Genomic DNA, 23,928 nt, shown 5'->3' on the forward strand with positions numbered 1-23,928 from the left:
CTTAACCTGAAGCACTATTTCTGGGTTAGCAGAGTCTGTAACCTGAAGCGTATGTAACCTGAAGCGTATGTAACCTGAGGTACCACTGTATTGTAAGAGGGGAGCCTAACTACCTGGAGTGAAAAAACAGTATTCAATAATTTCCTAAATGGCTCAGCAATGTTCTGAAGTGGGACTAAACCAGCTAGATCTGAACTAATTAATTTATGCAAATACCTTTTAAATCTATCCACCCAAACAGCTTAATATTCATGATTTGTCAATGATATTGGATTGTATGATTTCACCAACAGGGGGTCCTTGTATGATTTGGGTATAGTTACTATTTTCGACTCAAGCCATGTTGTGGGTAAAGGTGCCACCTCCCAGATATCATTGGACAATCAAAGAAAATTCTTTGAATTGTTTATAGAACAATTTGTAGAGGCATCCGACCCAGGAGCTTTACTTGAATGTAATCTTTTTAGCACTTGAGTTATTTCTATGGAGGACATTTTTCTGTCCAAAAAGGATGCATCTTCCTCAGTTATTGTAAAAAGTTCTTAATCTGAGCAGTATCTGGGTTTCTGGAGTTGTAGAAGGAAGCAAATTCTGTGGAAATACCTCTAAGGGTGTATTTTTCCCTTCCATCGTTCCCCCTGATAGATTATACTGTATTATTATTTTTTGCTCCTGACATTGATTGGCTAGAAATCATGATCCTTTCCATCTGAATTCAGTATATATTTCTTTAATAAATAACAAGAATATCAACCAACCAATAATTACACGGAGACCCTGTGGATACATTCCAAATCATTAGTCTCCATAACTAGGTCAGGTATCAGCAGCTTGAACCAATCAATAACAAAGGAGGCTAAATCTTTAAGCTCTGCACCCTCCAGGTTTGCCCTTCAGACTATGTCCTCAACTTCCTTCAGCTTGTATCTCAAGATGCATTGTACTTGCTTCTTGTGCCTGAGGCCCGTTTCCTTTGTAGAGTTTGCCGTCTCAGTGAGCATGTTAAGTCTTGCACTTAGTCACCCAGCTGTCCTCCATTACAGACATAAGTTGTTTCCATGTCTCTCGGACTATGTTTCTCATGAAGGGCAGCTGGGTGGCAAACTCATCCCTAAGATTAGGATTGCCATTTCATGCAGAGTCTCCCTCATTTTATAAAGTGTATCCCATATTAGGCACAACTTGCAGTTGATCTTGCGGTAGGCCTCTGTTGTGTTTTCCTTTATCTTGTGGTTTGAAGAAGGCATAGAGGTTATTTGTTTTCCGTTTGTTGAAGTCCACTGGCACTCCAAAACACAGGGAAATGCTGTGACTTCAGAAAAAAGTATGACATCAATTTGTTATAGGGGGTTGCTTCTGCTGTTCAAGAGAGCTGTAAAGCTATCTTCTTCAGCACTGGCTATACCCTTAATTGTGTTTAGCCTCCAAATTTCAAAATTATCTAATATTCAAGCCCTTGGAAACAGCTAGGGATGAAGAAATGTGTCAATTTCAGTTCCCCCCAGTTAGTTGCAGGGCTTTTTTCAGCTGGAACTCACCAGAACTCGGTTATGGAACCTCTCAGATGGGCACGATTGCCATTATAAGAGAACAAAGGAGGTGTTCATGGTGAGTTCCAGCACCTCTTTCTCTAGCAAAATAGCACTGCTTAGTTGGATTTGCAAACCACCATTCTGAATGATTTTTATAGGGTAGGTTGGGAAGGGAGCACTGGGAATAAAACCAAAGGAACATGCCCCCGAAAGATTTGGGAACCACTGAGCTAAAATATGCAACTGGAAGTAGTTCCTGATACCCAGTTCCTTACTGAACACTCAACTAAGGGAAATGTCTGAACAAGAAACAGAAATTTACCTAACTTTGAGCACTAAAATGAGTGCTGGGCTACTCCAGTTCAGGCAATGCATACCTTCTCTTTCTTATTCCTAAATCTTGGCCTCAGGGCACCATGTGTTAAAGCTCACTGTGCAAGAACCAAGTTTTAAGATGGAGGTGATGCTGGTGTGTACTGTCTCCAGTTCATGGTTTTCTAATTTTCAGGTGGAAAGCTTATTTATTTAGGGATGTAATGGTGTGTAAATGTCAGCTTCTTATTCTGGCTACCCTTAAGTAAAGAACTGGGAATCAGGGACCAACTTTGGCCTCACAGCAAGCTTTGACTCCAGTCAGGATGCATCCGGTAAGGGCTTTAATGTCAGGCCAACCCTTCCGTATGGAGAGGAGAGACTACAACTGCCAGATCTATTGTTTGATGGGGCTCTTCAGTTCCATTAGATGACTGCTGAAGTCTGTTCTTGAGATATGCCCTCTTTTGGTGAGCTGCCCTATTTTTTCACAAGTGCTTCTTTTTTTGGCTAGAGCTGGATAGTAATTCTGAACCGGTAGCATTTATATCTGGCTGAAAGTAGCAGCTCTTGCGGAGGCTTTTCTTTCCTGCCAGCCTGTTTCATGGCAAATAAAAGATGGATGTCAGAAGGTCAAGCCATAAGGTAACACAGAGGCTTAGAGTGAATTTTGTAGAGTCCTTTTGCAATTTTTATTACAAACCCCCACAAAGAACAAGGTTGTCCTTTAAAATACAAAAGCATACACGCTCCTGAAAAGCACTGAAACACCTGAAGTGAATTTGCAGCTTAGCAACTCAGGTAAATATCTCCATAATTCTTCATCCTGCTTCTTTTATTACATTTTCAGACACATTGTGGGTGACTGTCCACACATGTGTTTTAGACTGAGAATGGGCTTCACTATTGCATTAGGATTTGTTTTCCTTTCAGCTTGATATATACAACTCAAAGACATGTAAACATTCATAATATGTTGTTTCATTCCACATTATGGGCCCTCTGGGAGGGTATATTATATATGTGACATTGCTAACACTAATAATAATGTTTGTATAATTGATTTTTATTTAATTTGTTTGACTAATTGAGATGTTCAGTTTGCAAAGGTAAGCACTACTTATTGCCTTTGCCGTCGCAACAATCCTGTAAGGGAGGTTGTTGCCATTCCCATTTTACAGGTGACAAACTGAGACTTTCCCAAGACCACATAATGAACCCCAGGCAAGAGGTGTGGCTTGAAGCCACAATCAATGTGGGCGGAATTTCCAGGCAGTAACTGCTGCCAGTCATAATATCTGTTAGTGCATACCTGTTACGTATTACTGAATAACAATAAATCTAAAAGATTTAGATAGCAGGAAAATTAGGGTTAGGGGGCTTAGTTAGTAAATTAATTAACAAAGGGAATGTTTGAGCCAAAGCTAAGCACTTTTATGTTTTATTACTTTCACTGGGAGTGATTAACATGTGTGTTACCTGTTCCATAAACTGAAAGCAACAGAGTGCTTAACTTTGGTTGCTTTGTGCCTTATATCTTTAAGGGAGGGTTGGCTTTAAGTAATCACATTTGCTTTGTTTATTTGAGATGGTTCTGAATTTTGCCCTAAATCAGGTCCACAGGGCAGCTTACAAGAAAATAAAAGCATAATAAAAAATAAAATTTAAACTTTTTTAAAAGAACCATAGGAAAGGTTAGTTGTTGATTGCCCAACTGTGTCCTTTTCTCCTGACTTAATGTGCCCCCATTTCACCCTGTCCAGTAAGCATAATGTGCCTGTATAGACCGTATAAAGGTGGTTTTTTAATGCACATCTGTCTGTAACAGCAGCAGGAATCTTACCAGCTTCAGTGTAATTGCACAATTTTCATGACTTGTTTTCATCTTTAGATTTCCACTGCAAATAATAATAATAATAATAATGCTTGCCAATCACCTTGCTCTAGATGTGTGAGGCGGAATACCCTCCCCCAATAAACCCTGCTTCTCCTGTCCAAAAACATTTGTGAGAGTGGGCTGTAAAAGAAATCTGGTTCATAGCTTCAACTATTGGTGCAGTATTTATACGAAGTGGAACACCGACTGTCATATTTTCACCCTGCCCTCCAGTAAGTCTCACAGGCCTTTTAATCGAGGAGAGGGGAACAAGACTGTATGTCTAAAAGGCAGTTTGAAGAGATCAAAGTCCTAGGTGGACTTTGTTAAATCCCTTGAAGTACATTGATTCTGGGTGAGTGAGTGAATTCTGCCACAGTGAAAGAGAAAATAAAGAGAAAGGGAAGGAGAAAACACCCAGCCCCCTCACCTGGTGAGAAACTGTAATTAAGGATATCGTATTGTTCATTTTGCCATCATAGCTGACTCTTCACAGGATCCTTTTCCAGCAACTATCATATTAAAGACAGCCTCTCCCTCTCTCTTTCGTCTTGTCTACAGAGACAACGGTAGATATTAAATAGTCTTTTCTGGGTGTTCCCCAGTTTAATGGGTATTGGCATTTCAATATTTATTTTTCATGGCATACCCTCCACCATTTCTCTGATGAAAATAGGGACATCCTAAGGAAAAGCAGGACGTTCCACGATCAAATCAGAAACCAGGACAACCTCTGTAAATCCCAGAAAATAGGGGCACTTGGAGGGTCTGTCATGGTACCTGACAAGAAAGCTAAGCACAGCCTGCTCTCATCAGAGGGCATGAATAAACAGTGACGTAAGTTATTGACTCAGCGCTTCCATGCTTAGGTCAAAGAGCACTTAAGGAAAACTAGCAAAACTTATGCCCTTCTTGATGGTGTCATTCTTTCACCCTGTTAGCATATAATACTAAAGCAGAAGCATGGCTTTGTGAGAATGAGCAAGCATGTAGGAACCCAGAGGCAAAATCAAGGCTGCCTGAATCATCCCCCACTTCTGCTGCTGCCACACTAACCAGAGCTAAACGATGGTTTGGCTTAGTGTTATGTCCAAACCCAGGCTTGTTGTTTGTCTTCCCCAAATCATGAGTGCTAAATCCAGAACACACCTTGTTTCAGCCAGAAACTTGTTTGGGAGTGAGATAAACCATGACCTTGGGTTCCCATGTAACAGTAAGCCTAACTATGGCTTAGCTCTGGGTAAGATGTTGGCAGCAGAACCAGGGGAGGTATAAAAGACATATTTTTCTTTGTGTGCCTACAAAGCTTACTTGCTAAGCCACAGTTTGGCTTTGCATTATGAGTGAACCAGGCTTTTCTGTGGCTCCAGCTCTGCCTAAAACCAAACAAAGATTATAAGAAATTCTAAATAACTGAAGCTTTCACTTTTATTATCATTATACTGTGAAAACAGCGTTGCACAAATTTCTATTGCTTTGTGTTTTGTGCTCATTTTTACTGAGAAATTGGTTCTGTAGTTGCCCTTAAGTGAGCAAAACTGTGATGAATTAACTAATGTCAGATGTGGAGCGTTGATCAATTTATTATCTTTGCTGTAGTATTGCCCATTAGGGTTTCCTCTGTTGTTTTCTACCCGCCTCCCTTCTGTGTTTGCTGGAGCCTTGGGCAGAACCAGAATCGTTCTAATGAAACAATTAGAGCTGAGCCGCTCAATATGCAAAAGCGAGTACCTCCAGCACAATGTGATTAATGCCTTTGTACATAGGTGTTCCCCTTACCCACGCCAGAATCTTTTCTAGGTAAAAAGAGTGGTGAGATGCCGCTGCTTTCATCCTTATTTAGATAGGAAAAGAAATTCACAACCCCCCTAAAACAGTGGTGGGCGTTGGGCCTTAAAATTTTAGTGACACAAAAATTTGGTGCCCCCTCTTGCCTTCCGTAGCTTATTGTTGTTGTGGTACCCCCTGCAATACCCTCTTGGCTTGGGCCCCAGTGCAGGCGAATTGGTCGTACTCCCCTAAATCTGCCTCTGCCTAAAATCTATTATTTGAATAGATTTAAGTCTTTAGCGTGCAAATACAACAAGGAGAGAGAGTGGTTTCAAGGCCAATGATATATCGGTGTTAGCTGTCAATATTCCTGAAGCCTCTTGCAACCTACTGGTGGTATAATTAGAAGGGGACTCTGAGGCTGCTTGCTAGATCATCTGGTAGCCTCTCACTCACCACCAACACAAAAGTGCAGATGCTGTGCTGGCCAAGGATGCATCTGAGAAAGCTGATAGCCTTCTCCCCAGCTCTGTGTTGACAGCACACACAGCCCTTTACCTCCGGCTTATGGAAGATAACAAGGTTAAGCACAGCAGAGTTTTGATCCAGAAAAAGGCTCTACACACCTTTCTTAATTCATTGGAGGCAGAGGTGTTGGAGCTTTCTGACCGAGTGAAGCTAGGCAGGATAGTCAGACGGGCACCTTCGTTTGAGACATTCACTCCATTCTTTTCAGAGGAAAACAGGTATGTGTGTTTGATAACAAGGTTGAAGGCAAAGACAACATTTTGCAAGGTAGTGGGGCTGATTTTGGAAGCATTTTGCTGCAGTCAGTTTACTTTTTCCTTCCAAGGAGTAAATTGTCCAGAGGACTCCCTGGCAAGTCAATTATTTGGGACATTTTAGTTGGTCCCATTAATGTTATTGCCCAGCTGTGCGTTTTGCAGTTACCTTCATTATGATATAATGACTTGTTTCTGATTTCTCTTGGATTCAGTACCAACATTCACTGATATTCCTGGAGAGGATGGAGGTGGACCAGGAGCCATACAATGTAGTCAGACACTTCTGAAGCCAGAGATAAATGGGAGCTCTTGGCTTATACAGCTGAATTTCATGGGTGAATAATTTAGCCCTCAGAAAAATGCTTCAGCCGCAGTGTGACATCTCCCGTCAGTGATTATCCAAGATTTAAGCAAACATGGCTTTCCCTGGGAGTTAGGAAAGATGTCCAGATAGTGTCTTCTTTTCTTTTTGCCTTTGGTCTCCTTAAATACTTTTGTCATTAACATTGTTACCAGGATACAGGTTTAAAAAGAAATCCGAATATGCCTTACAAGTGACTCTTCCAAGCACAGAACTTTGCGCCTTACAAATCAGAGTTTAAAGTATGACTGAACTTGATTTATTTTAAATAGGCAATTAAACGATACATCTTTATGTCTAATGATGACACCTTCAGCTAATTGGGTGAATTGCTAATGTGCAAATTTGTGCACACAGCTGAGTGGGAATTATTTTATTTCTTTTTAAATCAGCCCTCCAAGCCAAATTTGGCAGGTTGGCTGTGCATGCAAGGAAATAATGGAAGGGAGGTAGTGGCTCTGATCCAACAAAGTGCTTGCATACAAAGATGCAGCCAAGACTGCCTGTGTATAGCAAAAGGCTGTAATTCAAACATTCAGCTATTTGCCTCCTGAGCAGCTGGCCTGCAGGAGTCTAGCTTTTTGTTTGTTTGTTTGCAAGGGCTAGTATGCATAGAGTTCTGGCTGTTGGTTCAGGCTGGAAAACTGCACATCTAGTCCCCATTTACACTCAATATTACCTGCCCAGCATGGGATAAGAGTATGGAACCCACCTATGCCAAGCTAATCCGCTGCGTCACAGATTCTAGGAAATTACTATGGTTTGGAAGCAGTGATGGGTTGGATGTTGGCAGACAAAACAGAGGTGATTCTGGCCATTGGAAAAGCCCATCTGGAAATTCACCTTGTTTGGGTTGATGATGCACTCACTCTGAAATACCAGGTTCACAATGTGGCAATGTGTCTGGACCCAGCCCAGTTCCTAGAGAGGCAGGTTGTGACTGTGGGCAGGACTGTGTGTATTCAATTGCAGTTGGTGCGTCCACTGTGAACCTTCCTAGAGAAGTCAGATCTGAGTACCATCACACAGCTTCGGTTGTGTCCAGCACAGCTGGTGCTAGCATTTGGATTCCCTGGCTAGCTGCCAGGGTTCCAGGACTTGACAGGGCCCCACCTGTCCCTGGGGGTGCATGACCATGTGGTGGGATATGAAGAGCCACCATCTTAAATTTTCCAGAATGCATCAGAGCCTCAATGTAGTTTTTGCTCCAGAACATTGTGGGAAATTGAAAACGGGTGAAAATCCAGCACAGATTACAGGGGCAGCTACCTGGTGCCAATCAGAAGAGTCCCTGACTCTTAATTGCATGATGTATTATTTACAGTATGCCTGAAAGGGAATGGAGGATATATTTGGTTTCAGATGTTGTCAACATGCTGCATCAAAACTGAGCAAAAATTGCTTGTGGATGAGGTGTTTATCTGGTGTGCATTGCAGAGACTTGGGCGTGTGTGTGTGTGTGTGTGTGTGTTCTTACCCAGCCTTCCCAACTGGGTATCCCATGGAGCACAAGTCTGAGGGCATATGGATGAGGAGAGGGCATGGCAGTAACTCATAAAAACTCCGTCCTCCTCACCAGGAGGCCAGTCCATTTGGGCGATGGATTTGGTGGTTTGTACTCGGTGCTGGGAGGCAGAGACAGGACAGGGATCTCGTTGGTGGACTATCTACCCTGTGGCCCAACCACCTTCCTGACTGAGCTGGCAAAGGAGGTCTTTGCCATGGTGTTGGAGAATCCTAGGACATTAGTTCTGGGGGACTTCTGTATCCACGACAGGCTCTCCTCTGTAGTGACACCAAGACTATGGACCTCTCACTCAGAAGAAGCTCCTTAACGCAGCCTCACTCCGTGTCTTTAGATGGCTGCATAAGACAGTTGTTGTTTTTCCAAGAGGTCTTTGGCACTCCCTGGTGGTTAGTGAGGAATTGCTTGTTCATGACATGATTGCCTTTTTACTCTGCTTAGTGGGCATTGCACAAAATAGTTTTAAATAGGATCACTTTCTTCCATACTTTCCACGCATACATTGATTGATTGATTGATTGATTATTAAAACTTTTAAAATATCTCTAAGCGGTGTATAGAAAACTGAAGCAATGACAACTTAAACAAAATATTACAAAAATACACAGTAGCATATAAAAGGTTACATTAATACAAAGCCATACACATACATATATATGTCACTTCATATTCCATCTGGCACACACCCTCCCTCTCAGCTTCTGGGTTCTCACCCAGGGTCCAGACAAACTCTCAGCTCACCCACAAAAGTCTCACAATAAGAAGAGTTTCTGGAAGCAGCAGACATCACATTAGTTTCTCGTGCTAGACTTGCTTTTTATGGTAGATGGTACTTCCTTAGGCTGCCCATAGCTGTGTCCCATTCAACTGCACTCTCCACACCCAGTTCCATGTGTAGCTCTTTCTTCATCCTCTGCCCTCTCCTCTTCCTCCTCCAGCTGCTTTTGGGTTTCTAGCTATGTCTCAGCTACTATAACCTGCACTTTTATGCTTTGTGTATAGTATCTATGAACTGAAATTTCATTATTATTGAATTGCTATGAAGTGATTAACATGTAGCCAAGCATTTGAACCCTGTAAAGTTGTGCTAGTAGAATTCAGTGCAACTGCTTTCTGGGCACAATGCAAGGGATTGGGACCACAAACAATTCATGATGGATTGCTTCCCCTCGCCTCCATTTGCATTCTTTCCTTTGCATTGAAATGAATGGGGTGGAACAACGTAGTGACAATGTAATACATGTAACTTGGTTAAATAAGTTACATAATTTTGCCAAAGCTGACAGCAAGATGAATAACATAGGTGAAAGACTAACTAGCAGAATGCAAACAGTACTACATGCAAAAAAATACGAAGCAGAATGGAATATGATGCCTTCTTGCATCCCTGGCTCACCTTAGCCTCACCCCACCTGTTGTTGGGGTGGACAAAAATAAATGATTTTTTAAAAAAATCAAAAAAGTTGGATTTTTTTTGTTAAAATCAGTTTTTTTTAATTTAAATCAGATTTTTAAAATAAAATGCTTTTGGAGAAAAAAAAACTTTCTAAAGATAGTTTTCTATTTAATTTACATTATAGTCCAAAGGCTATTCATCGGGAAATAAGGATTTGTTTAAACTTTTTCATGGGTGCTCAGTCTAAGTTTTTTTTTTTTTTAAAGAAAGTCATTTAACCACATCGGTTAACAAACATGGATACATATGCTATAATGTTATTGTTTTAGTTTAATAAATTGTTTAAATTGTTGCTAAGGAAATGATTATTCTTCCAATAAATTACAGCAGAAAAGTTGTCCAAATATAAACAATAATTTCATAATTATCTGCCTATATATTTCTGATAGTATAACCAAATCAGTAATTTTTGATAAAACTGTAAAAACTACTCTGAAAATTTATTATTCCGAAAATGAAACCTTCCTCTGGTTGTAAATATTAAGAGGATGCCAGCAAGGTTGAACCTTTCTGTAAAAATGATTTAAATCAAATCTTACTGACTAGTGATTTAAATCAAGTCTTACCGACTAGTGATTTAAATCAGGTCTTACTGACTAGTGATTTAAATCATGATTTAAATTGATTTGATTTAAATCAAAACCACCCTGCCTGCTGTTGTTGCCATTTGATGCTTCTTTCACCATACTTTGATTCAGTTCCTTCCTGGTTTGCAGTAGTTGTTGTTTGCTACAACTGAAGCAATAAAGCATTTTTAAAATAAACTGCAGCTTCCCTCCAGACCAGAACGTGAACCCAGTCCAAACTATGGTTTCTGATTCTGGCTTGGAGACAAACTTTGGATAACAGCGGAAGCAAATAATATGCAACTTGAACCAATAACTGAGAAAATGAATTGGAGTTTGTAAAGAGAGATGGGATGGGGGAGTCTAAGGAACAGTCCCAAGGGAGGGATGGAAGAGAAATTCAATTCAGTTTAAAGGCAAACCTAGCTGACTCATACATTCTGAAACAATAAGCAAATCTAAACTCAGCCATCCCACAAAATTTGGATGTCTCCAAATTTTGTAATGTGGTTCTCCAGCCAAGTAATGTGTACTAAAATGTATATACTAGGCTAAAGTGTGCATAAAAATCCATATGTTAAGTGACGATAACATACAAAAAATGCATTATATTAGGGGAAACCATTTTGCAAAAAATCTGTGTATTAGAGGAAATTGTACACAAAAATTTGTATGTAATGAATAATTTGCACTAAAATTCTGGTGATTTGTACATTCTGAAACAATAAGCAACAAATCTGTGTATTAGAGGAAATTGTACACAAAAAAATGCTGGTGGTTATTCATAAAAGAAAATTGTGAACCAATCTGGAGGGCTGAACTTGAGATTGAGAAACTGAGAGAAACCAAAATTGCCAGATTGGCCTATCCCTACCTCAAGGGCCAAACTATGGTTTCGCTGTGACATCTAAACCAAACCATTGTCAGTTCCCAGTCTATGCTGATCATCTCAGTCTCGTCCACCTAGTATTCTTCCAGGTGGAGGCTGAATACTGTAAAAGCATCGTTCAGATATAACAAATGTGTCTTAGGCAACTGATTTGTTTAATCTAGAATATTTTTTTTCTGGAAAGGGTAAAGCCAGATTAAATGTTTGGTGAGGATACAGGCTGAAATTCTGATGCCAACAGCATTGTGTGGATGCTATGGAAAATGAGCATACATACATCCTGCAATAAAAGCCAGTCTGGAGGCATCCCCAGTGTAGAATATAATTGCCCTGGATGTGACCCATATGCCTCTGGGTTCTGGGCAGTGCTTTGCACACAATTGGGGCTGTAGAAGTGTTGTGCGGTTGTGGTAGACATTGTTTGCTTCTGACCTGATTGAAAAATACAGTAGACATCAAGATAGGCCAGTTATTGTGCTTCCACATTTCAGTCTTCTTAACTGAGCTTTTTTTCCACTCACAGGGCTGCAAATTGGTTTGGGGGTTCTAATGTCCTGTAATTTTCTTTTTGTACATGTGTAGGCTGGCCGACTTCAATTCAGAATGGATTCATGAACTCATGACTGAATTGATGGGTGACCAAGAAGATAATAAGCGTGCCTCAGAAGACCCAGAACCAATCCCAATTAATGGGGTGAAAGAGGATGGTAAGGAAATCTATTTGTAGCAAGGGACCCACTGCCAACTCCTAATGGAAACTGATTTACTCCAAGATCTGTCCCTGAACGTCAGCCTGCTTTCCTTGTAACATTTTCTTAATAAGATTAAATATTTCACGTTCATGCAATGCTTTTGAGTGCACACATTATCTACGAGTCATTTATTATCAGTTGCATTCCTTATAATAACCCTGTAAGGTGGGTGAATATTATTATCAGTATCACCATATGGAGGTTTTCCTAAGGATCCCTCATGAGTTCCTGTCAGGGGTGAGATTTGAACCAGAGCCCTTTTCATTTGTAACTATGTCTCTCGGTCACTTTGCTATGCTAGACTCTCTAGGAAGCTTGGAAGTTTGGGCTTCTTTCTTATGTTTCGATTTTTAATTTTCATAATTGGCAGGATTTAAAAACAGAGTGGTTGGGGTTAACAGGCAGCTTGTGAAAAAGCTTTTGTGAAGAGTACATTGTACTCTTTGCTCCGAATATTTTTTTTTTACCATGATGCTCACAGGAATACCAGAATTCTCATGCATAATATTTTATTTATGACTTTTTTCACTCCATTCCATTTCATTTGACAATTGGTTAGTAATTAGCCTGACCATCAGGTAAACATAGGCCAAAGCACCAGAGCCCTGGAGAATGGGATGGAAAAGGGGTTTTCCCCCCCAATGTGTTTGTGTATGGAGCTGTCTGCTTTGAAATGATCTGAGCTGCATATTATGCATCAAAGCTTAGTGAGTTAAAAAAGAGAGTTTGAAAGTGGTGTTTTAGATATATATATTAAAAAGCCTCCTCCACAGTGAAATTTTGCTGCAGAGCATGATCAACAAGCATTATAGGGGAAGGTTAAATAATTAATATTGTTCATGAGTCTGTCTACATGGAAATTAAATTTCAAACTAATAGCTGGGTTGTTGTTATTAAAATTTCTCTGTACAGTGACCTAGTCTGTGGCCAGCTTGATGTGAGAATATTAATTTAGAGCATGTTTTAAATTTAAACACCAAACAGGGATTAACTGTGCTGTTCTTCATTGGTACATGGCCACGATATGCTAGTTTAAGGGTTGTTTTTAATTTGTGAGTGAGAGTGTATATGCGTGTGTGTTTTAAATGTAACATCAAATAAATTAAGTGAATAAACATCGGTATACTGACAGCAATAATAATAATAATAATAATAATAATAATGCTATTTTTCACATCATTTGGTTCGTAGGAACCATTTGCTCCACCCTCCATGGAGGGATGAAGATTCAGATTGAAAATTCCGAGGGTCTTATTTTTCCTGCTCCCTTTTCTCTCCACCCCTTCTTTTCCCTCTCATTCTTTCAGAGTCACAAGACCTGGATGGGGAAGAGAAGGCTTCGCAGGATGCAGAGGCCGCAGTTCCATCTCCACCGCTGTCATTCCCAGGTGCTCTGAAAGAAAGCCAAGGGGGCAGCCGTGCCCAGCAGGCCCCGGCTTCAAAGAAGTCCTGTTGGCTGAACCCTCCCTCTCCCCTGAGGCTGGCTGATGTAACTGACCACATTTCTGATGACTCCTCCTCTGTACACGCCATTTCACTCACATCATGCGTCTCCAAGGGCATGAGCACCTGGTCCCTGCCCGGAGACTGTGAGAAGGCTCCATTCAACATTATGGAACCTGGGAGCATCTCAGCCCTCACCGGTGACTGCTTGATGCAGCCGAGCCGGACCTGCCTGGGCTACTTTATCGAATCAAAGGATGGCATTGATTCAGAGCCAGGAATAAGCCTGAAAGTGGGTGATATAAATAGGGATTATGACACCTGTTCAGTCTCTGATATAGGGATTCATTGCATGAGCACAGGGGAAACCATGAGATATGGGGATCAACTGCTTTCAGACCAACTCTTAAGCTTCCCTGCGCATAAATCAAGGGCAGCAGACAAGAGAGATGCAGAGAAATCTGACAGCGATTCAGAGGACCCCACTCAGAAAAATTACTATGAGGGATTACTCTTAGACAAGTGCAATGGGGAGGAACCTTTACTAACAAATCCCAGCCAGGAGTGGGGTTATTTTGAATCTTTCATCAGTGAAAGCAAAATCGAGCTGCTTGACCTTTGCTCCAAAAATGAGCTTTCTGTGAACCTGTTTTCTGAGGAAGATGTGGATAATTACATGTTTGATGATGACTCAAACTTGGGAAGTGACGTCTGCTCCTTAAAAATTCGGTATGAGTCCTTCCAAGACAGTGTGAAGGAGAAGGCAGGTTCTCTGCAGGACGATGCCCAACTTAATTTCTTCCCAAACGTGCTCAGTGGATGCCCTAAGAAGGAAGGCCGAATGGCCTTGAAGAGGGGGCCTCGAGGGGCCACTGATACTTCCCAGTTCAAATCTGAGGAGAGCATCATTTGGGGGGAAGAGGAGGCAGATGGAGGAAGGGAGGATGACGACGAGGAGAGTGAGAAAGTTGCCTTAAACAAATCTTGCACCAGTACAGAAGTGGTACAGTACATTTCTCCCAAAAGAAACCACTTCTTGGAACTTGTTAATTCCACAGAGGATCCCGGGGACTTCAGTGATGACAGCACCTGTACTGAATCTTCTTTTGATGTTCTCCAAAATCTTAAGGACTGCAATAAGTACCTGCCCAGAGACCACTCCAGTTCCTTCATACAACAGAACTATGGCCTGCGAGCAAAGAGGAAAGTGAGATACAGCGATGATTACCTATATGATGTGGATTCCATTGAGAGCGAGAAGATTGTGGATAAGAAGGAGGGGCACCCAGATGGACCCAAGGAGGAGGATGATGATGAATGGTGCCCAAAGAAAAGGAGAAAAGTTTCTCGCAAGGAGCCCCCAGTCATCATAAAATACATCATTACCAACCGTTTTAAAGGGCAGAAACAAATGCTTGTCAAGCTTTCCAAAGTGGATCCCAGCGAAATGACAGTGACCCTGAATGAAGAACGTTTGAAAAAATATGCCAAGATGGCCCCCCTGAAGAGCTTTTGGCAAGAGAAGTGGCAGAACCTACTGAAATCAGAACTTCAGAGCAAACATGGTTTATATCTCAATGGCTCTGAGGTCTCCTCCTTGCCTCACCCACGGAAGCGAAAAGGCAAATTGGCCAATAGGCACAGGATTCAGAGAATCAAAGCCATTGAGCAACCCATGGCCAAGCCCGGCTCTTGTTCTTCAGACCCAAGGCAGGTTTGCCGCAGAATTGGAGATAGCGATGCAGGCCCGAGAGGGATGCAGACCCTGGCTGTTGCAACACCCAGCTGTGCAAACGGCTTGCAGCTGAATGACATTGCGAGCCTTGCCTCACCAAAGGAATTCAAAGGGCCCGAGAGGAAAGTGTTGCGCAGGATCAAGTTCAAAAGCGAAGCCAGGCTGAAGTGCAAGCAGATTAAGGCCAGCCTGGCAGAGGCCTCTCCAGCCTTGGAGAACCAGGAGCCTCTTGCAATGGATGAAAGTGGTCCTTGCCCTGCAGATGGCTCTCGCCTTACCGAGCACAAGGAGGATAAGGTTGCTAAAAATCCTCCGGCTTACCTAGCTACCGCCTGCTCTTCAGACAAGGCCCTTACGTCTGCTAATCTTGCTGCCAGTGTGCCCCTCATCCCTGGAGGGTATCTGCAGACACTGTTAGATGCCTCTGATTTGTCAAGCAACACTGGGATCTCTTACTTCAGTCATCAGCAGTCAAAGCAGCAGCAGGAGGAGCCCCTCCCTGGCCTTCTTCAAGCAGAGAAGGCATTCTGCACTCTGCAACCCGCCCAGAGCTGTGTCCTGTCCCCGCCAGAGTCAGAGCTGCAGCAGTCACCAAGCCACTTGGAGATGGAGCCCAGCAGCTTCGGAGGCCTCTGGCCGGTAAGCAAAGCATCCGGTGGCAGCAGCCAGGAATTTCCGAGTGATTTGCGGGAGGCTCCTGCACAGTCGGCTGCAGAGTTCGGGAGCTGTGCAGGTGCTGATGGCCCTCCAGCCTCTGGATACAGTCAAGTTAACCTGAATAGTAGCAAACTGCCATACCAAAAAAAGTACATGTCAGATAGCCAGCAGTCACAGTCAGAGGAATCTTTCCAGTCGTGTCATTTCAATAATAGAGAGGGACATTTTCAGTTCCAGCAAGGTGCGCTAAGCACAGACGACGGGAGGCTGATTAGCTTTGATTCAGTGGGCTCTTTGTCGGTTAGTTCCAGCAACTTCAGTTCCCTAAGTTTAAAGTCCTGTGAAAAGGATGGTGAAGATGACATTGCAGATGATTTCTTGGCCCACTGCAGCCCCAAACTAGTGATTCAGCAAAGCATAGATGAAATAACACCTTTGAAGGAGTCTACAGACCTTTTGGATATCTCCAACTTCACTCCTGACAAGTTCCGCCAATCATCTCTTTCAGAAATGTCTCCCCCAGATACCCCTAACCTTTCCCCACAGATAACTGGGTCAGAAGTCAAACCACTGGGAACAATGAAATGTTTTCCCGAGAGCTCGCAGGCTGTGCTGAATAACCCTGAGAAAGTCAAGTGGGGATGTGGGGTCCTCCAGACGCACCAAGATCAGGCTGATAATGGATTTACTTTAAATAATCACCAATTCCAGTTCCATATGTTTAATGACGAAGATTCTGTCGGCCTTCTTGAAAAGGGCCCGTGCCTGTCAACATTTGATGAGCCATCTGGCCAAATTAACAGCAACGGTAAAGTGTCAAAGCCGAAGAGGAAAGGTTCATCCAATAAAAATATGGGTGCAACCCCAAACCCTCAACAGAAAACCGTACGGAAGAAAGCACCCAAAGCCAGCAAAGGGACAGAGAAGGGGCAAAGCAGAAATTCTAGACAGCCTCCCAAATCAACAAGGAAAGGGAAGAATGTGGCTGGAGCTCATGACGAAAAGGCTTTGTGCGTTGGTGGGAGAGCAGCAGCTCCACTGAACAACTCAGCCTCAGCAACAAAAGCGTTGGTGGAATCCATCCACCGTGGTGGCCCGACCTCCATCCAGATAGGGAAGCCTAACGGGCTCCCTGGGGAATGGGCCCTGGGGAAGGACAACAGCGGAGGCTGGTCTGAAGTAAGCCTAGGTAATGCTAACAGCCTCCTCAATGACGATCAAAGGGAATTTGAGGAGCCGTCCAACATTTTGTCAAACATAGCATCTGGAATGGCAGATGTTCAGAGATTCATGAAGGTCTCCATTGAGCCACTGTGGGGGCCCGTTTCTCATAACAATGCCTCTGATGTATTCCAGCCCCCTGAATCAAACAGCCTGAAATTGAAAACTCTTAAGATCCTGGCTGGCACATCACAAGAGTCCAAGAAAAAGGTGAATGGTGGTTCTTCTGCAACGGCAAAGAGTCACAAGCCAGGGAACAAGGGTTTGAACAAAGCCAGCGGCCGAGCTGCCTCCTGTGATCCTGGACGTCCCAACTGTTCAGCTGGGTACTCCCCAGACGTTCACTCTCCCTTTTTTGATAAAAGCTATAGTAACCTGAGCACTTTAGCCAAAAACGAGCCCACCCATAAAAAGCTGTATCGGCATAAATCCACTTCTAAGTCACTGAGGGATGACAACTGTAAAGCAAAGCAAGCGGAGCGTGAGCAGGTCCGTAAGGACCCGTCTGCGACGGCTTCATTTGAGAAACTGAGGTAATGCTGCACCAAACTCGCTGGAATGCCCCTCCCCCTACTACCTGCTAATATTTTTTGGTGGTTGTTCTCCTTTATGTTCTCGAAAGTGCATGAAAATACTTATTTCTTGCAAGCTACCTAAAAGAATGACCAAACTTTTTTTTCCTCTGGCTTGGCTGGGGTTAAAAACAAATTAACAAGGCTACTCCTTTTTTTCTTGCTGTTTGGCTTCTTCAGTTTGTATTCATTTGTTTTATTTTTAAGGGCTTGTTTTGTGCTCTCCCTTTTTCTTACGCTTTCAAAAAAGGAAAAGACTTTTTTAACTTTTCAGTTTGAAAAATAAAGAGAAGAGAGAGGTGGTGCACCCCCCTCCCCCTAAAAAAGCCAAACAAACACAGCATTTAGTTTGCAAAATGACAACTCATTCCTAGTTGTGCACCATGTGGCTTCTGGGTTTGCATTCCAGCCCCCTGCTGTTTATATCCTAACTGGCACCATAAAGCTTCATCTATCCAAGTTAGAGCATACATGACACCACCTGACCTAACTAAGATGGCATAAAACGTTTGGTTTTTCTGCAGGGAAACAGACTACATTCTTCTTAAAGCAGAGAGCATTTTTTTAAAACCTGTATTTGGAGAAGAGACACCTTTTTCTAGAAAGACATTTGATGCTTGCTTGGGTTCCTCCCTTTTTTCTTTTTTGTCCCCCCCCCCACTTCCTTGCTCAAGAAAGATATATATATATATAACAATGCCTTGTAATATGTTCAAGTGTTTAAGTGCTGAAATCAAAACTTTGAAATTGTGGGACTTTTCATCTTTAACAGCAAATCTAACATAGTATTCCCTGTGTTTCAGAAGTCATACTGTTGTACAGTTGTTGATGCACTATTACTGACAACAACCACACAAATTGTGCCAAACTCTGAAGAATTGATGTACTGTACATATTTTTACAACTCTTTATCAACAATGGGTTGTGAGTGTTTACTGGAGCTATTTTCTTTCTTTCTTGGATTTTTCTTTTGCCTTCTGATTTACTGTAAACATTCCACTGATACGATTAGCTACCCCCTTCAAAAGCAACCACTATGAAAATGATGTTCACTTTTACTGTAATGTACCAAAAGTTTTATGGGCATGACTAAACATGTGTGTGCCAAATTAACTTACCTCATTTCATGAATTTTTGCCCTCTAGTAGGGAGGCCAGGAGGACTTTAAAATGGAAACTGGGAAATTGCAGTGCCCTCTGGAAAGTATTGATGAAATACTTAAACCTCATTCTGTGAGTGTTTGATTGGAGGGTTTTAGACATCAAACAAAATCACTCTAGGTAAATTTACTGGAAACTCAAGTGTGTACATTAGTCAGTGAAATGAAGAGCAACAGTTAAACCGTCGCCTGTTTTCTTTCAAGCAAAACCTGTAGCTGAAGGTTATTTCAAAAGCAAAGTTGTATTGTTCATATTTGTAACTCAGTTTTCTATATTTTATAATACGACTTGGGATAGATTCTAAAAAAAAAAAAAATAGTGATGGGGGGAGAATGGGAACCAATGCATTTCATATACACTGTTTTGGTATTTTGTTTTGAGCTGTTTCGTAGCCATTTCTACGCTTCTCCTGTTAGAAGAGCTCTCTGCTCCAAGCTTTGGTGTTTTCTAAACGATTAAAAGAAATTATTGTTTGAAGGGTTGTTTTGTTTTTTAAAAAAACAATTTCTAATGCAATTACGAATTTGTATGTTGAAGTCATATCATACAAATATGGAAGTGGAACTCTTTATGATCCCGTCAAGTTGGGGACTAGATATAGGGGGGTAAGTGCATTCTGGGGACAGTAATAAGTGCTGGCTGCTTAATGGCAATGTACTTTATCAAAAGGCCTTATTTCAAATCTTACCCCCCACCCCAAGTCTCCTCGAAGGGGTGAAAAAATACATTTGTGAACCTGAGCCTGTACATTTTGCTACTGATTTTTATGAAAACTTGATAATGGAAAAGGCCTCTCAGCTGGGTAGCCTTTCGGAAGCAGATGTAGCTAAGATTAGGACCTGCTGCACTGGGAAATGATAAAGTGACTAGGGATTTAAGGGCATTTCCAAAGAGGGAAGGAAAGCATTGAAGTGACCAAGGGTCTTCAGCTACTTACCACAAAGTCCTGTTTTGTTCCTTTCAGTGTGGCACAGCCATGACTCCCACTCCTCCAGATTATATCCTTGGGGCTCATAGGATGCTTCCATGCAGCAGTTGATTGTGGATATGCTGCTGCTCACATTTTGCATGGGATCTATACAGTACCGTTTTCATCAAGATGCCATCCCATACTGCTTCACATTTCAATCGGGATTTACCATTTCCACAGCAAATCTAGCAAGTAAAACAAAAATAAAAACCTCATGGAAATTGAAATCTGAATTAAATTCCAAGGGCAAGGTGGTGGTTGCTTTTTGAGTCCCATCATGTGGACTCTGCCCCCCCCCAAAAAAAAGCCTGCATGCATGAGCACAACAAGCTGCCATGTGTAAGCACCTATAGTGGTGCCTATTTTAATATCTTTCTCCTTCAGGCAGATATTGTATCTGATCAACTAATAGCAAAGGTGGAAAGGGGCATTAAAGACAAAACCTGGTGATTTAATAGTTCTATACAGGAAAGTTATGGGTAATCAGAGGTTTGTTTTGGCCTGGTTGGCACCTGACCTTTCTTTCACATTCATTGGGGCTGTCTGAATATTTAGCCAAGTTCCTCTTCCTGTAAATTGGAAGATAAAGGATACCTTAACCATTAGACTGCTTTGCTGCAGCCCTGAAAGCAATACACTTGGCACAGCTTTCTGCAACCTGGTGCCCTCCAGATGACAACTCCCATCACCGCAGCCAGCTGTGTTGGTCCAAAACATCTGGAGGGCACCAGGTTGGAGATGTCAGCCCTAACTGATTTACATTCTGAAGAAGGAAGTGTCAGATTGCTGACTCTGGGTCAGTCTTAGTGCTACTTGGTGGTTTCGTTCTAAGATCACATAGGAGCCTGATAGGGCTGCCCCAATACATTTTGGCACTTGAGGTGAACCCCAAAATGGTGCTTCCACACCAGGGAAGAAGGAGTGAGTGAATATCTACATCAGGAACAGGGGCAGGCAAGGATAAATATCTACACTGGGAGCAAGAGGAGAATAAAGATTTACATTAGGAATAAGAGGGGAATAGAGATCAGTATCAGGAACAAGGGGGAGAATCAAAACAACCTTACACAATGCCTCATCTTGCCTCATGGGTGAGCTGGCCCAGCACATTTTGGCACCTGAGGCAAACCACAGAATGGTGCCTCTCCTGCCAGTTTAGCTGTGGAATAAATTTTACTTTATGGGGGGGGGGGGTAGAGTACAAAACCAGACTTCTAAGCACAACTCCAATGCACATGACTGTAGCCACCACCCACTGATGCACACAAACATCAAGTTGTTTTGTGCTCTCTGGAACTTTGAAGCCGTTACCTGCTTTTAACATTCAGTTCCGATGCCAAGAATCATTGTGTGAGCCCTGCATTTCTCCCGCCCTGCCTGCTCAATGCATACAGTAAAACACTCAAATATCCACTTCAAATCCCAACCTTCTCATAAAGCTGACATGGTCACCTTCAGCTCTCAGCCTAGCCTACCTCACAGGATTGTTGTGAGATAAGAAATTTGTGAGGGAAGGGATTGTGTACAACACCCTCAAGAGATAAATGGGATGAAATAGATTTAAAATAGGTATAGTTGGGGGGTATTGTTATACAATATACAGTTCAAAACAAGATAATCTTCCCGTAGTATCCAAAATGGCCACCTTTGCATTGCATGGTGCCTTGCTGTGCACACCCATCAACATATGTGCACACAGATATCAAATGCATCCTGAGATTAATAGGTTTTTGCTGTGAGTACTGAAGACTGGCTAGCATGTAGTAAATTTTATAATGGATGCTAATATTTGAACAAGACATGGTTTTCTATATGTTTCCTACATCCACATGCCTCCACCTTTTGCATGATTATCAAGAACTGAAAGGGAAATGGATATCTTTCCCCACTCCAAGCTAGCTCCAGCTGTGGAATACAGTCTGCAGAACTGTCAACAAGTTTAGAAATCAAGGGTTTTAAGGGTGACCCAGTAATGAGAGGTTTTCTTTTTAAAAAAACAAAAAAACATGCCTGCTAAGCAGAGCAACCATAGAAAGGAAAAATTAAAATAAGCATCAAGCAACCAAAAAACATTTTTTAAAAAATGAAACCAATTTGCCTCTGCCATGGTTATGATTTCCCCTCTAAATTAAATTAAATTAAATTCACAGCCTAACCCACAATTAATACTTGGAAGTAGAGAGCCAGCAAGGTGGTGTGGTTAGAGTGCCAGACTGGAACCTTGGGAGACCAGGGTTCAAATTCCTGCTCGGCCATGAAGCTCCCTAGGTGACCTTGGGCCAGCCAATGCCTCTCAGCCTAACCTACTTCACAGGGTGGTTGTGGAGATTAAATAAGGAGATTAAATAAGGACCATGTACACCACCTTGAGCTCCTTGGAGAAAAAGATGGGATATAAGTGCAATAAACAAAACAAACAAACAAAAACATAAATTCTGTGGAAATCAATGGGGTTTACTCAAATCTATGCATGCTTGCCCAGAAGTAAATCCCATCAAATTACATGAGATGATACTCTTAATTAAGCATGAAGGTGTTAGTGTCATTAAAGGCAATGTTTTGATTGCATGTGCAACCCACTTTTGTGCATGTTTACTTGTAAGTCCCACACTTTCCCTAGTATATGTGTTTAGAAAAGAAAAAGAAGCCCATTACTACCAATCTTTTTAGGAAGAGGGCAAAGAGTTAAGTTTAACAGGAGAAACAACTTTGCTTGGCAGCTGCATGTGGGACCAAGCCGTCCATGAGCAAAGGTGAGGTGAGGTGACCTCAGGTGGCAGGATCCACCTAGGACAGCAGCTCCCAAGGTTGATCTTTATCCCCCGACCCTTCCCTTGTTCCTGCTGTAGATCTTCCCTGACTCCTTTCTTCCCTGGCGAGGAGAGGGAGTCCTCCTCAGGTGTCAAAATGTCTTGTACCAGCCTGGCTGTATTTGGAGAGGGAATCTGCCCAATCCATTTTTGAACAGGCGAGATCCAAATGGCCCGTCAAATTACACGCAGGGTAGGAAGAGGAAACCCCATGGATGTTCAATAAGAATCAAAGCCCTGGCCAGAATTGCAGCCCAAGTATCAGAGGCAATCTCTCTCTGCTTTCAGCCACCGCAGAACTGAACTGACTCAGGAATCAGGGGAAGGGAAGTCACTGGAGCCAAATGGAAACTAGGTGAAATATACAAAGATTCTCCCAAAACGAGCACAACCGGTAGCAAGGGCAAGCTGTTAGGTCATCATACCTGGTTTTTATACATTTAATGATCTGAGGAGGGAGTGGAGATCCACACAGGGGAGAAGCAGGGCTGAAGATCAACACTGGTAAAGTAGTGGCTTAGACTTCTTCTTCTCCTCCTCCTCCCCTTCCTGGTCCTCTCAACTACTGCCCCTCTCTGGCCTTGGTGAAAAGTCAGCAGAGTTGTTGCCTCACGGGGGGCTTCTGGGTGAAAAGGAAGCATGAGCCAAGCCAGAAGACAAGGTCAAGGAAGGAGAGAGGCAGCAGCTGAAGGTAGTTTTAAGCAGAAGTGGCACCTATGTGTTGGGCGGGGTAGATCTGCTGCCCCTGTTTATTGGGCAGATCCTGATGTCTGAGGTGGACGTCTCATATGGCCTAATGGGTGGGCTGGCTCTGGTAGGATGCTATGATCATGATACTGTACAGTTGGAAGGGACTCCCAAGTTTCAGCTAAACCAGGGTTTCCCTAACTTGGATCTCCAGCTGTTGTTGGACTACAATTTCCATCATCCCTGACCACTGGTCCTGCTAGCTAGGCATGAAGAATGGGAATTGTAGTCCAAAAACATCTGGAGACACAAGTTTGGGAAACCCTGAGCTAAACTAACCCCATGCAATGCAGGAATCACAACTAAAGAATCCCTGACAGATGGCCACCCCACCTGTTTAAAAGCCTCCACCACCTTCACCTCCTTCCCACTGGTAGGATCTCACTGGTGCATATACGAAGTGCCCCCCACCAGCAAATTTATTTGTTTTAAGAACATCCTCTATCTCAATTTGCATTTTGCAGGCGCATCTCTTTCTCCCTTTGCCTAACCCCACTGATGTTTATTACCTTCCTCCCAGCTGTAAAATACAGAGTTAACAAGCAAACTCAAAGAGTATTCTTTCTCATCAGGCTCCTTCCTCTGCTAACTGCAGGGTAGACAGGAGATGCCACCACAGCCCACATACTTGGCCCCATGTCTTACTCCACAGCACAATCTCCCACTGTGGGGGGATTTAGATAATGTTGATGCCATCGCAGAGTGGATTTCTTTAGGGCCAATAGCTGCTGGTGATGTGGATGCTCCAAACACACCATTGGCCCATAGCAAGTTCAAGACTTGTTATGT

General features: G+C 42.5%; 1 protein-coding gene across 4 annotated transcripts in view; it reads left to right on the top strand.

Moving 5' to 3' along the window:
• NEXMIF (neurite extension and migration factor) overlaps positions 1-18,115 on the top strand; it is a 206,230-nt gene extending 188,115 nt beyond the window's left edge. For all 4 annotated transcript variants that reach the window (XM_053373902.1, XM_053373905.1, XM_053373904.1 and 1 more), the window contains 2 exons: positions 11,655-11,779; positions 13,132-18,115. In XM_053373902.1, coding sequence (XP_053229877.1) covers positions 11,655-11,779; positions 13,132-17,417 — 4,411 coding nt within the window. In that variant the 3' untranslated portion in view covers positions 17,418-18,115. The remainder of the gene's footprint in view (positions 1-11,654; positions 11,780-13,131) is intronic.
• Positions 18,116-23,928: the final 5,813 nt, after the last annotated feature.

Source organism: Podarcis raffonei, chromosome Z, assembly GCF_027172205.1.
Source record: "Podarcis raffonei isolate rPodRaf1 chromosome Z, rPodRaf1.pri, whole genome shotgun sequence".
Lineage (NCBI taxonomy): Eukaryota > Metazoa > Chordata > Lepidosauria > Squamata > Lacertidae > Podarcis > Podarcis raffonei.